The sequence below is a fragment of the Octopus sinensis genome, linkage group LG18, assembly GCF_006345805.1.
Source record: "Octopus sinensis linkage group LG18, ASM634580v1, whole genome shotgun sequence".
NCBI classification, from domain to species: Eukaryota; Metazoa; Mollusca; class Cephalopoda; order Octopoda; family Octopodidae; genus Octopus; species Octopus sinensis.
The window spans coordinates 37196344-37212166 of record NC_043014.1 but is presented as its reverse complement, the minus strand read 5'-3'; the positions used below and the strand labels follow the sequence as shown (position 1 = coordinate 37212166).

General features: G+C 36.8%; 1 protein-coding gene across 1 annotated transcript in view; it reads left to right on the top strand.

Annotated features, from left to right (window-relative positions):
- The first annotated feature begins 5721 nt into the window (after nt 1–5721).
- The window catches only part of LOC115221755 (G patch domain-containing protein 1-like), a 147953-nt gene continuing 137851 nt past the window's right edge, over nt 5722–15823 (top strand). Inside the window, 1 exon segment of the mRNA XM_029791973.2 lies at nt 5722–5746. Within this exon segment, the coding sequence (XP_029647833.2) occupies nt 5737–5746 (10 nt within the window). The 5' untranslated portion in view covers nt 5722–5736.

Below are 15823 nucleotides of genomic sequence, written 5' to 3'. Positions count from 1 at the left end.
ACATGTGTACTTATACCGAAGGATCGCCCATACATTCATAAAAACAGAACAGGCACACACACACAGACAAGAACAAGCACGCACACACAACCCATTAGCTTTCTTCTCCACCTCTCAATTTAGCAGCAGTCATGGTGATATTCGAAGTGAATTGTCGAGTTATACCGAAGATATCCGAGTTGACCTGTCAAAAGTTATCGAGTTATATCGAAGGAAAGCCGGTAAAAATTAACGTTGACAGTTTGTCGATAACTTCCGAAACATTTTTAAAGGATTAACTGGTTAACGCTTAACGAAGTTAACTTTTCGATTAACGACGCCCACCTTTGATTTTTGTGCATATATGATAATGATGACTGTCCACTCGAGACCGACGATGATCATCATTGACCAAAACCCATGCAAAATGTCAACAATGCTTGTACAAAATTTTAGATCCAATAAGACTTCGGAAAGACTTCCGCCCCACCCCCATTTACTCCAAAATTTGTTTACGTAAAAAAATTTTTTGCCAAAAATCCCCGTTTTCGGGAAAATTGCCAAAAATCGGCATTGTGAAATCCCCCCCACCCCAGCTTCTTCACTTTTGACTTTTTTCCCTAACCCTAAACCTAATCATAAGTACAGAAATGTTTTGAAATTTTTGTCCGAGTCATAATATTTTTCCACATATTTAGGGGGAAAAAAATCTATAAAGATTTTGGGAAATTTTTTACAGAATCATAATCTCCGTATTTTTCCGAATATTTTGAAGAAAAAAATTCTTTAAAAAGTTTTTAAATGAATGGAATGGAGGTGGGGGTGGTAATTAAAAAATGTCGGTTTTTGCCAATTTTTTTGCAGATTCGTATTCCCCGTAGCCGAAAAGGTGGGGGGCGTCAAAAAAAAACTTTTTTAAAGGGTGGTTGTGGAAGTTTTGCCAAGCCTTCCATGACACCTCATAGGCCCTTTCCACCTTACATGATCCACAAGTGCTCATGATTTTCAGGTTCAGGATTGTGGGTGGGATCGCTGTGATCTCAAGATATATATATATATATTTTTTTTTTTTTTTTGGAGCACCGCCTTTTTTTTTTTTTTTTTTTCTGGAGCACCGCCTTTTAGAGTGGTGAAAGAGTACAGCAGGGATCACCACCATCCCCTGCCGGAGCCTCGTGGAGCTTTTAGGTATTTTCGCTCAATAAACACACACAACGCCCGGTCTGGGAATCGAAACCGCGATCCTCCGACCGCAAGTTCGCTGCCCTAACCACTGGGCCATTATGTACATATATAAGTACATATATAAAACCAGTATTACATATACTAGCAGAAACCCCACCTAAAAACATTAACCATATAATTCCATTGCTACATAAAAATGTAACCAAGTTTAAATTAAGAAAATTAACACCTTACCAATAACGTCACCCATAATTTTGTTGTTATGTCACCGGTGTAAGAATCTCCGAGCCAGAGTAGTAGATAGTTCGATCTCTGTTTGCAATATAGAGTGCAAAGCGCAGTATCGTCTGTTCAAAGGGCACTCACATTTAAATGGCGATAAACATTACTTCTCAGTATAAATATTACTGCCGTCTCCAACAGAGATTTTCTTAACGAGCTGCCTTTTCTTTTTAATCTCTAATTAGTTTTGTCTTTCTCTCAAGCTGTGTCCGCCTATCACACAAGTTATCGCGGATTTTTCTTTTGCTGACAGATATTTAGAAAATTTACATTTAAAGTGAATCCTTCCAATTAGATATATTCAGGCAATGCTGGCAACACTTCCGCGTTCTTAAAACTGAAACTATTTGTTCGGCAATTTTCGTAAATATTTATTTTTCAGCTGAACCGCTTATGTTTATGTAATTTTTTGTATATGTATGTGTTTATGTGCATGTGTAAAACGCATACATACAGAAATATACATACATGCACATAAATACATACATATACTTATATACATAAATATACATTCACACGCGCGCGAAAAAGTTTTACGGAAATTGCCGAACAAAGAACGTCACTTTTCACGGCCCTTTTCCGAAAGAATTCGGTAATTTTTCACGCTCAATCGGTCTTTGAAATTCATTTGGATCTTTTCAGTTTGAACGGCAGTTTTTCACATAATTTCTAGTTAACTAAAAAGTTTTAAACTTCGTATACTGGTAGAATGTGTTTATAAAACATCCTTTTCTCTTTGCTTTATTGAGAAAATTCTATAGTTTGTAAGATATTTTCTTCAATTTTGGCAATTTCAATAACATAAAAATGTGCAGTCTGCAAATGCGCACGTGCAGCAAACTGTCAGGTGTAAAATTATCTCGTCCATTTAAAAAACAGACATTTTGCCATTTATAGATATAGAGATTTTAAGCAAACGTTTAGAAATTCTCTGGGAAACTGGAAAATCCAGAACCCGGGACAGTTCCGGTCCTAAATTGGATAAATTGGTCTGGTACAGTATTAAGGTTTGATGCATAACAAATGGAAGGAAATGCAGAGTTTTAATGAGTTACTTCCCTTGCAATGGTTTAATTCTTTTTAGATTAAACTGCTGGATTAAGTGAGTTATGTCCCTTGTATTAAAGACTCGTACCCGAAACATAAGGGGTAGGTTTATCGATCTTTTAAAAATAGCTTTCAGGGGTAACTGGGGAAATGAAAACATCTTCACAACCACCCTTGGACGGTTTTGAATGACCAAAGAAAGTGCGTGCCCTCTTACTGAAAAATTGTGGATTTGTATAAAGGACACTCACACACAGACAGACATTTTGCCGTTTATATATAGAGAGATTTGGGGCAAAAATGACTTTCATTTTCATAATCAGAATACATAAGTGCAGTGCACACCAAATTTGAACAAAATAGAAACCAAATAAAAATTAAAAATAGAAAACTGTGACAGCAACAGAAAAGATCCAAGTGCGTTACACCATATTAGCAATACATCCTGGCGTTGCCCGGGTATATGACCTAGAAGCACTTGTATTATTTGCTCCTTTCTTATGTGCAGAATCGCCACAGCTGATATATAGTTCATAGAATAATAGAAGTTATTTTTTGTTTAATAGTGAAGGGTGAGGCTACAATTTGCATGGGTTTCAATGAAAGTGCTTTCTGTTCTAAAGAAGGATCACAATCTACGTTTTGTTTCATCATATTAAGGTGAGTTAATACGATTTCGTCTAGAAATCACGTTTTCAAAATTTTAGTATCCCTCTATTCCCACCGTAATTTCTTAATTTGAAACTGTTTTTCAAATTTTTTTTTTATCTACGTAGAAAAATACAGAGATTACGAACCGGGGAAATATATATATATATATATATATATATATATATATATATATAATATATATATATATATATATATATATATATATAAGAGAAAAAATGAGTTCAGAAAGAACAATTCAAACTTTTGGGGGGGATCCAAAAGAGAGAAAACATTATTTCTAATAAAGATTCATCATATTCATTAATGTCAGCCAGAGCAAGTAATAACAATATGAAAATAATATTTGAGAAGTTTCGTTATACGTATAAATCTATACCATAAAGAAGTATAAAAATGGTGAAAAAATGTTGAATCAGAAATAGATTTATTACAAAACTGGATTCAATGCATACGTACGTTTCGAAAAACAATGCGAATGTGTAAGAAACAAATTTTAATCATAGCAATTATAATTAAATACATGCATTATCATTCTCATCGGTGTGAGGAATCTCTTGGAGAACATCAAGAAAGTTTAATAAGATGAAATAGAATTTACTCTGAGCGAGAGGATCTTTGTCAGCAGCAGAGGTAAGAGCTCCCTGAACCTAACCCAGGCTATTCTTTTTCTAGCAGCTACACTTTCAGTGCACCCTCCCCTGCTACTGACTTGGTCACCTAGGTAATGGAAGCTATCAACTACTAGTTTTTTCTCCCTGAAATGTGGCGGAAGTTGTTCTCTGCACATTTTCAGTGTTATTTATAGCTCCCGAGCATCTGCCACATATGAAAACTATCCTCCTAGTTAGCCTTCCTTTGATATTGCTGCACCTCTTATGTGTCCATAGCTTACGCTGGGTACATCTTATAGAGTTTCTAACTACGCCTTTTCTACAGATCGAGCAGGGCCATCTACCTGAAGGGATTTGTGGTTTGCCTGACTTCCTACTTATTAGGACAAGGTTGACTCTAGGGCCCTTCAATTCTAATCCTTGCTTCCACACTTGAAACTTCTCTAGTTCTGTTAGTGACTCAGCAATTAGAACAAGGTCATCAGCATAGAGGAGCTCCCAGGGGCATCTTGTCTTGAATTCCTCCGTTATTTCCTGGAGGACTATGGTAAATAGGAGGAGGAGGAGGACTGAACCTTGGTGGACCCCTACCTCTACCCAGAATTCTTCACTGTTCTTATATCGAAGGAAAGCCGGTAAAAATTAATGTTAACAGTTTGTCGATAACTTCCGAAACATTTTTAAAGGATTAACTGGTTAACGCTTAACGAAGTTAACTTTTCGATTAACGACGCCCACCTTTGATTTTTGTGCATATATGATAATGATGATTTTCCACTCGAGACCGACGATGATCATCACTGACCAAAACCTATGCAAAATGTCAACAATGCCTGTACAAAATTTTAGATCCAATAAGACTTCGGAAAGACTTCCGCCCCACCCCATTTTCTCCAAAATTTGTTTATGTAAAAAAATTTTTTGCCAAAAATACCCGTTTTCGGATACGGAGGTTCGGGAAAATTGCCAAAAATCGGCATTGTGAAATCACCCCACCCCAGCTTCTTCAATTTTGACTTTTTTCCCTAACCCTAACCCTAATCATAAGTACAGAAATGTTTTGAAATTTTTGTCCGAGTCATAATATCCATATTTTTCCACATATTTAGGGGGGAAAAATCTATAAAGATTTTGGGAAATTTTTTACAGAATCATAATCTCCGTATTTTTCCAGATATTTTGAAGAAAAAAATTCTTAAAAAAGTTCAAAATGAATGGAATGGAGGTGGGGGTGATAATAAAGAAATGTCGGTTTTTGCCAATTGTTTTGCAGATTCGTATTCCCCGTAGCCGAAAAGGTGGGGACGTCAAAAATAAACTTTCTTAAAATGTGGTTGAGGAAGTTTTGCCAAGCCTTCCATGACACCTTATAGACGCTCTCCACCTTACATGATCCACAAGTGCTCATGATTTTCAGGTTCAGGATTGTGGGTGGGATCGCTGTGATCTCAAGATATATATATATATATATATATGTACATATATAAAACCAGTATTACATATACTAGCAGAAACCCCACCCCAAAACACTAACCATATAATTCCATTGCTATATAAAAATGTAACCAAGTTTAAATTAAGAAAATTAACACCTTACCAACGTCACCCATAATTTTGTTGTTATGTCACCGGTGTAAGAATCTCCGAGCCAGAGTAGTAGAAAGTTCGATCTCTGTTTGCAATATAGAGTGCAAAGCGCACTGAATAACAGCAGTATCGTCTGTTCAAAGGGCACTCACATTTAAATGGCGATAACATTACCTCTCAGTATAAATATAACTGCCGTCTCATACAGAAATTATCTTAACGACCTAGTTTATTGCATCACCTTTTTCTTTAATCTCTAATTAGTTTTGTCTTCCTCTCAAGCTGTGTCCGCCTATCACAAAAGTTATCGCGGATTTTTCTTTTGCTGACAGATATTTAGAAAATTTACATTTAAGTGAATCCTTCCAATTAGATGTATTCAGGTAAATCCTGGCAACACTTACATACAGAAACGCATACATACAGAAATATACATATATGCACATAAACACATACATGTACATACACACACGTGCGAAAAAGTTTTACGGAAATTACCGAACAAAGAACGTCACTTTTCACGGTCTTTTCCGAAAGAATTCAGTAATTTTTCACGCTCAATCGGTCTTTGAAATTCATTTGGATCTTTTCGGTTTGAACGGCAGTTTTTCACATAATTTCTCGGTAACTAAAAAATTTTGAACTTCGTATACTGGTAGAATGTGTTTATAAAACCTCCTTTTCTCTTGGCTTTATTGAGAAAATTCTATAGTTTGTATGATATTTTCTTCAATTTTGGCAATTTCAATAACATAAAATTGTGCAGTCATACAGACCGTCTGCAAATGCGCACGTGCAGCAAACTGACAGGTGTAAAATTATCTCCGTCGAATCAAAAAACAGCCATTTTGCCATTTATAGATATAGAGATTTTAAGCAAACGTTTAGAAATTCTCTGGGAAACTGGAAAATCCAGAACCCGGGACAGTTCCGGTCCTAAATTGGATAAATTGGTCTGGTACAGTATTGAGGTGTGGTGCACAACAAAGGGAAGGAAATGCAGAGTTTTAATGAGTTATTTCCCTTGCAATGGTTTAATTTCTTTAGATTTAAACTGCTGGATTAAGTGAGTTATGTCCCTTGTATTAAAGACTCGTTACCTGAAACAAGGGGTCGGTTTATCGATTGTTTAAAAATAGCTTTCAGGGGTAACTGGGGAAATGAAAAGATCTTCACAATCACCCTTGGACGGTTTTGAATGACCATAGAAAGTGCGAGCCCTCTAACTGAAAAATTGTGAATTTGTATAAAGGACACTCACACACAGACAGATATTTTGCCGTTTTTATATAGAGAGATTTGGGGCAAAAATGACTTTCATTTTCATAATCAGAATACATAAGTGCAGTGCACACCAAATTTGAACAAAATAGAAACCAAATAAAAATTAAAAATAGAAAACTGTGACAGCAACAGAAAAGATCCAAGTGCTTTATACCATATTAGCAATGCATCCTGGCGTTGCCCGGGTATATGACCTAGAAGCACTTGTATTATTTGCTCCTTTCTTATGTGCAGAATTGGCACAGCTGATATATAGTTCATGGAATAATAGAAGTTATTTTTTGTTTAATAGTGAAGGGTGAGGCTACAATTTGCATGGGTTTCAATGAAAGTGCTTTCTGTTCTAAAGAAGGATCACAAACTACGTTTTGTTTCATCATATTAAGGTGAGTTAATACGATTTCGTCCAGAAATCACGTTTTCAAAATTTTAGTATCCCTCTATTCCCACTGTAATTTATTAATTTTTAACTTTTTTTCAAATTTTTTTTTAATCTACGTAGAAAAATACAGAGATTACGAACCGGGGAAATATATATATATATATATATATATGATAGAGTTCAGAAAGAACAATTCAAACATTTGGGGGTGGATTCAAAAAGAGAGAAAACATTATTTCTTATAAAGATTCATCATATTCATAAAAGTCAGCCAGAGCAAGTAATAACAATATGAAAATAATATTTGAGAAGTTTCGTTATACGTATAAATCTATACCATAAAGAAGTATAAAAATGGAGAAAAAAATGTTGAATCAGAAATAGATTTATTACAAAACTGGATTCAATGCATACGTACGTTTCGAAAAACAATGCGAATGTATAAGAAACAAATTTTAATCATAGTAATTATAATTAAATATATGCATTATCATTCTCATCGGTGTGAGGAATCTCTTGGAGAACATCAAGAAAGTTTAATAGGATGAAACAGAATTTACTCTGAGCGAGAGGATCTTTGTCAGCAGCAGAGGTAAGAGCTCCCTAAACTTTGCCCAGGCTATTCTTATTCTAGCAGCTACACTTTCAGTGCACCCTCCCCTGCTACTGACTTGGTCACCTAGGTAATGGAAGCTATCAACTACTTCTAGTTTTTCTCCCTGAAATATGGCGGAAGTTGTTCTCTGCACGTTGTCAGTGTTATTTATAGCACCCAAGCATCTGCCATATATGAAAACTATCCTCCTAGTTAGCCTTCCTTTGATATTGCTGCACCTCTTATGTGTCCATAGCTTATGCTGGGTACATCTTATAGAGTTTCTACCTACGCCTTTTCTACAGATCGAGCAGGGCCATCTACCTGAAGGGATTTGTGGTTTGCCTGACTTCCTACTTATTAGGACTTTGGTTTTAGTTAAGGTTGACTCTAGGGCCCTTCGATTCTAAACCTTGTTTCCACACTTGAAACTTCTCTAGTTCTTTTAGTGACTCAGCAATTAGAGCAAGGTCATCAGTTAGAGGAGCTCCCAGGGGCATCTTGTCTTGAATTCCTCCGTTATTGCCTGGAGGACTATGGTAAATATGAGGAGTTGAGGACTGAACCTTGGTGGACCCCTACTTCTACCCAGAATTCTTCACTGTACTCGTTGCCAACCCTCACCTTACTGACAGCGTCCCTGTACATGGCTTGCACAGCTCTCACTAACCATTCATCTATCCCTAGTTTCCTCATTGACCACCAGATAAGGGAACGGGGGACCCTGTCAAAGGTTTTCTCCATGTCAACGAAAGCCATGTGCACGGGCTTATCTTTAGCTAGGTATTTCTCCTGTAGCTGTCTAACCAGAAATATAGCATTAGTGGTGCTTTTCCCTGGTACGAACCAAACTGCATCTCATCCAAACTGACTCTCTCCCTAATTAGTTGGGCTATGACCCTCTCCGTGATCTTCATTACCTGATCCAAGAGCTTGATACCTCTGTAATTATTTGTATCTAAAGCGTCACCATTTCCTTTGTAGCAGTTGACTATAGTGCTGCTACACCAGTCATTGGGTATGACTCCTTCGTGTATCACCTGGAAGAATGGTGGTAGCAGGGACCGGAAGAATGGTGGTAGCAGGGAATTGTATCAGACTGCCAGAAGAGAAGCTAGAAGGCAGGTTTATTTAGCCAGGGGGGAAGCAGATAAGAAAGAATTTGCCAATGTTCTGCACCGTGAGGACCAAAGACTTGAGGTATTTCGTGTTGCAAGACAGTGCGTGAGAGAGAATCGTGATGTTGTAGGAGAGAAATGTGTCTGCATGGATGATGGTTCTCTTGCACTAAATGAGGCTGCAGCGAGAGAGGTTGGAAGACGCCACTATGAAAGGTTGCTGAACAAAGAAAATGAATGGGAGAAAGAGAGCCTGTCGGTTGTCGACCCAACAGAGGAACCAGCTATCCGAGTTGACAGTACCTTGATAGTTAAAGCAATTAAAAGTATGAAGACAGGGAAAGCCCCCGGCTCATCAGGAATTACTGCAGAGATGCTCAAAATATCTGGCAGTATCGGCATTAGCCTGGTCACCCGTATAGTTAACCAGGTGATACACGAATGATAACAACAATAATAATAGTGGTGTTAAATGAGCCAAATTTTCATGTTGGTAGTACTTGAAAGTGAATGTAGCTGGTTGTTTGAAGTCAAGGCTACAAGTAAACTTTCAATATCGGCGCATTTCACTGTTGGGGATGGGGACGTTACATAATCAAAGAAACACACATGCATACATTAATATACACCTGAAGCCTATCTCTCTCCCTGCGTGTATTGTTCTTAGTCTTGAAATGTATGTGTGTATGTGTGTTTGTGTGAATGTTAGTCGTTGCAAAAATGCATGTGTACTGAGAGACACATACACTGTCACACACTTATACTTGTCAGTCATCAGCCTAACATAGTTAACGAACATGCGAACACACTCATATAGAAAATGTGACGTCATCGTCATTTTAGTGGTAATATAAAATGTCGTTTACAATAGGTAACTAAAAGAAACATGATAATGTTAAATTTTTATGATGCAAATATCATCATCATCATCGTCGTTTGGCGTCCGCTTTCCATGCTGGCATGGGTTGGACGGCACAACTGGGTCTGGGAAGCTAGAAGGCTGCACCAGGCCCAGTCTGAAATGGCAATGTTTCTACGGATGGATGCCCCTCCTAATGCCAAGCACTCCATGAATGTAGTGGGTGCTTTTTACGTGCCAGACGAGGCTGGCAAATGGCCACGATCGGATGGTGCTTTTTACCTAGTTTCAGTGGAATACATCCACTTGTTTTCAATAATAGAAATATTAAAATTACTAAGTCTCTCTAAAGGAGATTACGGCAGCATTACTGGAAATTAATAGTTATCGCCATACTTATATGGCAGTCTTATAAAAATAAGACTAAAGCTGTCGCTGATTAGCTCCAAGAGGCCACCGCCACAAGCTAGCTATTTGACACACAACCTGCGTCCATTATAAACCTTCGAACAGGGGAGGTCAACCGCTTCATCCTGCCAGTCAGACAGCTGCATCGGTTGTCAAGCAATTCTAGGGGGACAAACACAGACACACACACATATATATATATATATATATATATATATATATATATACACATATATACGACAGGCTTCTTTCAGTTTCCGCCTACCATATCCACTCACAAGGTATTGGTTGGCCTGGGGCTATAGCAGAAGACACTTGCCCAAGATGCCATGCAGTGGGACTGAACCCGGATCCATGTGGCTGGTTAGCAAGCTACTTACCACACAGCCACTCCTGCGCCTAAATAAGGAAAAAAATAGGAAAAGTTACATTAAAATTTTGGAATTGAAATCAGTGAAACCAGATCCAGTTCTGTGTAATATGACTTTTCTTCCTATACTACAAAAAAAAACCGTTTGAAAAAGTATATGCTGAAACTATTTTCTATACAAAAGATGGGAAATAATGTGTGACTCTTTAGTTTTTGGTGTTCCCATATGCTTACGTAAATTATATATGCCAAAGTCACCATAAGAATATGTATATTAATATTATTTCAGTTGAACTATATTACAAAAACATTTATTCTGTAAAAACAAATTATTATGTTTTTATTTTTCATACATATAAACACAGAATAAAACTATTCTTGACTTGTTTTAATTGCACAAAGTATATATTCCAGTTGTGTATCCTGTTGCTGCTGAGTAATTTTCACACTAGAATGCCTTGGCAGATTTTCAGGACAGCACAACTACATTAGTTGGATTTTCTTATGGGGATTTTCAATTTTTATTTTTTCACACCTTCGCAAATGATGGGGATGGGGAGTACTTTCCACAAAGAGAATTTTTTGAAAATTTATGATTCCCCACTCCTTCTGGATTGATTTTGTTCAAATTCTTTTTTCGGATCAATCACTTAAAAAGATTTGGAGATGCCTTTGCAGATTAAAAAAGAAAAGGGAAACTTTTTTCAGTTTTTTTCAAACCCCTTTCCCCCCACTTAGTACCCATTTTGGCCAATGTTTCCCCCACTCAGAACCAATTTTGGCCAACACACTTAAAACGATGGGAAAAACCTTGAAGGTACAAAACATAAAATTTGGGAAATCAGTGATCACCATCACAATTCTCACATTAGTTTCAAAGATAAAATGAAACATAATTTAAAAACAATTGAGAAATTTTTTTTTAATTTCCTAACTCTGCCCCTCCATATATCCTAACATTTTGGCTTTTTTTAATCACTAGACTACCAATGACCTTTTGGGACACTGATAGTTCAGGTTATAAAACATTGAAGCTGATATCAACATTGCATTGAAATGAAAGTTAATTTTATGATGATTCAGTTAAATATTTCAATTCGTTCATGTCATCATAGGACTGGTTCACAAGTTCATGCTTTAAAGCGTCAGATTCATGAACTCTCCTGCCTCTGTCTCCTTCCCTCTGTTGCACCAGATGCTCAGCTCTCCAAGCACCTGATTAATGATCTCTCCTGCTTCTGACCCTTTCAGCATATATCCAACTGTGCAAATTTAATTTTCTTTGCTATAATTCTATCAAACCAATTGATTGCCTCATATGAACTGTACCAGAGATTTAGTTTTGTCATGTTCCTAAGTGTAGGTATACATTTATCAATAATGTGTTTGCTTATTCTACCTAAGTCAGACTTCGAAGGGTATATTAGCCTAATAGATATGTTAGTGTTAACTAACAAAAATACTAACTCCACTCAGTTCTTTGAGACTGGCCAAAGCTTTTTGAGACCCTGAAGAAGCTGAACTGATAATCGTGACAGGTTGCATCTGCAAATGTTAGTAGTCCATGCAGTGGAAACATGTGTAGGTTATTGTAATATGCTGTATAAAATTGTAAAATAAAAGAAAATAAATTTTGAGGATGAACAAGTCTCCATACTCTTTATAATTATTACTAATATATATATATATATATATATATATAACAAAGTGAAGTTGTAAGGTACTGCTCGAGTGGAAATATATATAAGAAAGAAGGTTTGAAAATGCAATTTTAAAGATGTTTATTCACTTGACCGGTTTCACTTTTTTAGAAAAAAATTGTCAAAAGTAAAATGTAAAGCTTTGTATAAGCTTTGTTGCGTTAAGTATTAGTTGTCACAAAAGTATTAAAATACATACATATATTCTTTGGTAATAGTAAGAAAATGTTATAAACAGTTACAAGAAAGTTTTTAAGAAAATATTCAACAAAAAGTATTAGGAGTTCAATAAAAATTTTGTTTGTTTGGTAGTATACACAGGAGATATATTTAAGAGTTTACAAAGAGTTTGAGAGGAACCAACCTGTCTTCCTAGCATTTTTTATTTTGTGTGTAGCTAAGGATTGTTTGCTATTTTAAGGGAGCGTGGGAGGTTGGTTGGGGTGGAGGGAAGGAAGCGCAATGTGGAATTAAAAGGATTTTTTTGTTTCTGAGCTAGTCTATCATGGTTCAGTGGTTTTTGGGACTGGTCTGAGAGATCAGAATGGTGTGACTGTGTGTGTATATATACATGTGTTTGTGTGTTTGATTGGTCCCAGAGTTTATTGTGATGTGTGTAAATGGGTCTGTGTGCGTTTTATATTTGGTAGGATGGTGTGTGTATATGTGTGCACGTTTGTGTGAGTATGTGTGTAATTAATATTTGTTATGGTGTTGTGTGTGTGTATGTGTTGTTTCCATGTGTGTATGTGTGCGTCTGTGGATGTGTGTGTATGTTTGTGTGTGAGTATGTGTGTACATGTGTGTGAGTGTTTGTGTGTGTCTGTCTGAATATGCTTGTCTTGTTATAATTGTCCTGGTGTTGTGTGTGCGCATATGTGTGTATATGTGTTAGTTCGTGTGTGTGTATGTGTGCATCTGTGTGTGTGCACGTGTATGTTTATGTGTTTTGTGGTGGTGGGGATGTTATGTGTGTGTACGTGAGTGTGTGTGTGTGTGTGCATGAGTGTGTGTGTGTGTTAGTGAGTATGTGTGTGTCTCTGTTTGAGTATGTTTGTGTTGTTTTAATTGTCCTTGTGGTGTGTGTGTGTGCAACCATATGTGTGTGAGGGTGCATATGCATGTGTGCGTGTGTATGCTTGTGTGGTTTGTGTCCTTGTGGTGTGTGTGTGTGAGGGTGCATATGTATGTGTGTGTATGCATGGTTGTGTATGTGTGTGTAAGTGTGTTGTATTTATCAGGGGTTCTGTGTGTATGCATGTGTGTTTTGTGTATGTTGGTGCTGAGTATGCATTTGTGTGTGTGTATATATGTGGGTATGGTTTATGTAGTTTCCGTGTGTGTGTGTGTGTGTGCTGCATTTGTGAGTGATTTGTTTGTATTGTTAGAGCAGTATATGTGTATACGTGTGGGTGTGTTTGTGTGAGTGTGTCTATGTGTCTTGTATTTGTCGGGGAGGTGTGTGTCATTGTGTGTGTGCATGCTTGTGTGTGTTGTGGTTGTTCAGATTGTATTGTGTGTATATGTGTGTGTTTTTTCTTTTGAGTGTGTGTGTGATTTCTTTAATGGGGAATGGACATATTGTGTGTGTGGGTTGTGTTGTATTTGAATGTTTGTGTGTGTATCTGTGTGTGTGGATGTGTTTGTGTGAATGTTGTTTGTAATTGTCGGGGTGGTGTGTGTAGGTGTGTGCATGTACATGTTTACATATGTGTGTATGTGTGTGTGAGTGTTGATTATGGTTGCTAGAATCGTATTGCAAGTGTATATATGTATGTGTTTTTTCATGGCGTGTGTGTCGGTTTGTGCTCTAGTGTGGGGATATTGTGTTTGTGCATGTGTGTATATGTATGTGTGCGTGTTTGCGTCGGAGGTTTGCATTGTTTTTGTGTGTGTGCGATTTTGTATATCTATATGTGTTTCTGTGTGTGTTCGTTTTGGATGTTTACCTGGGGGTATGTTAGAGTATGTTGATAAGGACCTTAGAGAATTTCTTAAGGACTTTTATAATTTGAGCATCGTTTTTGAGAATAATCCTAAAGTGGCAAATTTCCTGGATGTCACTCTCGACCTGAATACCAGCTTGCACTACCCCTCCGAAAACCAAACCAAACTTTCCAATATATCAATGTTTCCTCAAATAATCCCAAATCAACCATCAATAGCATCGTAACTGAAATTTCTATCAGAATCTCAAACCTATCGGCGAATGAAAACATCTTTAATCAACACGCTCCAATATACAACAATGCCTTGAAATTGAGTGGGTTAACAAATAACATTGAATACATACCCAATACCAAATTAAAAATTAAATTGGCCAGCATGGTCAGTGATGATATGAAACGGATTTCGGATGGCAGAGGCTCCCCACATAGTTCCCAAGGAGCTAGCAACAAGCTAATAATGACCAATATTTGTGCTGATAAAAGAAGCTTCGGAAATAGGAAAAATGAATGCGATGTGGTTGGTCTTGTAAATGGTAACCACGTTAATAAGGCTAATAATGAGATTTGTAAGGATGAAAATACCATGGACGATAACAGTAACGGGAGGGAAGGGGTTACAAATAATATGAATCATAAATGTGAACTAAGGTGTAAAGTTAGGTTTAGGTCTAATGAAGGTGGTAATAGAAATAAGAATAATACTAGTAGTAATAGAGATATGAATATTAGTAATAGATACAGGAGTGCCCTTACATTTAGTACATCAAGCCGAGCAACATATTGTAATCCCACTATTAATACTAAGCCTAGGATTCATCAAGTTACTTGGTTTGCCCCTCCCTTTTCATTAAGGGTGAAAGGTTTACCAAAGCTATTTTTTAAGTTATTGAAGGAAAATTTCCGAAAACACCATAAGTATTATTCAATATGTAACAAGTCAACAATCAAGCTGGCCTACTCAGTCACTCCCAATGTCGGATCTATTATTGCTTCGTTGAGCAGAAGTAAAATAAGGCGCTATAATGATAGAAATGATGACAGAAGCTTTACTGGAAAATTCATTAAAGACATAGAAGAGGGTATTAATATGAATAGTATATCTTCTGAAATCGATTGTGAAGGGCGTGTTGGGGTGACAAATAATGTAAATAGTAGAGATAATCATAATAATGATGTCGGTGATGATATTAGTGATTATAATGATTATCAGGGTGGTAATGATGGTGTTAATAGTAGTGGAAATGGTAATAAAAATATTAGTAAAAATAAAAATGAAAATAAGAAGAATGGTAATAGTAGAAATAATAATAGAATAATTGTACCGGAAAATAGTACGAACGATGGTGTAGATGATATGGTGGATCCTAGTACTGGGAGTGCCACGGTTTCAGAGTTATCAATAATACGAGACCCTGTAGCAGGTTGAAGAAATCTAATTTTAGGGACCCAATTGAATGTCCGATTAGCGGAAATTGTCGCCAGGAAAATGTGGTCTATAAATGTAGTGTTGAGGCTCAAGGAGGCCAGAGAAAAATATATATCGGAAGCACAGTAGACTTTAAGCAGAGGTATCGATCCCACCTGAGCTCCTTCAACAATCCTAAATATAGGACCTCTACAACACTGGCATTACATATTAACGACCTCAAGGAAAGGAATGTTGAATTTAAATATCATGGGCTATCCTTGCGCATGCCTCCCCTTATAGAATTGGGTCCACTAGATGCGGTTTATGCATAAGGGAGGCATACACTATATTGAAAAATTAGAACAACGCAGTATTAAATAAGTTCAC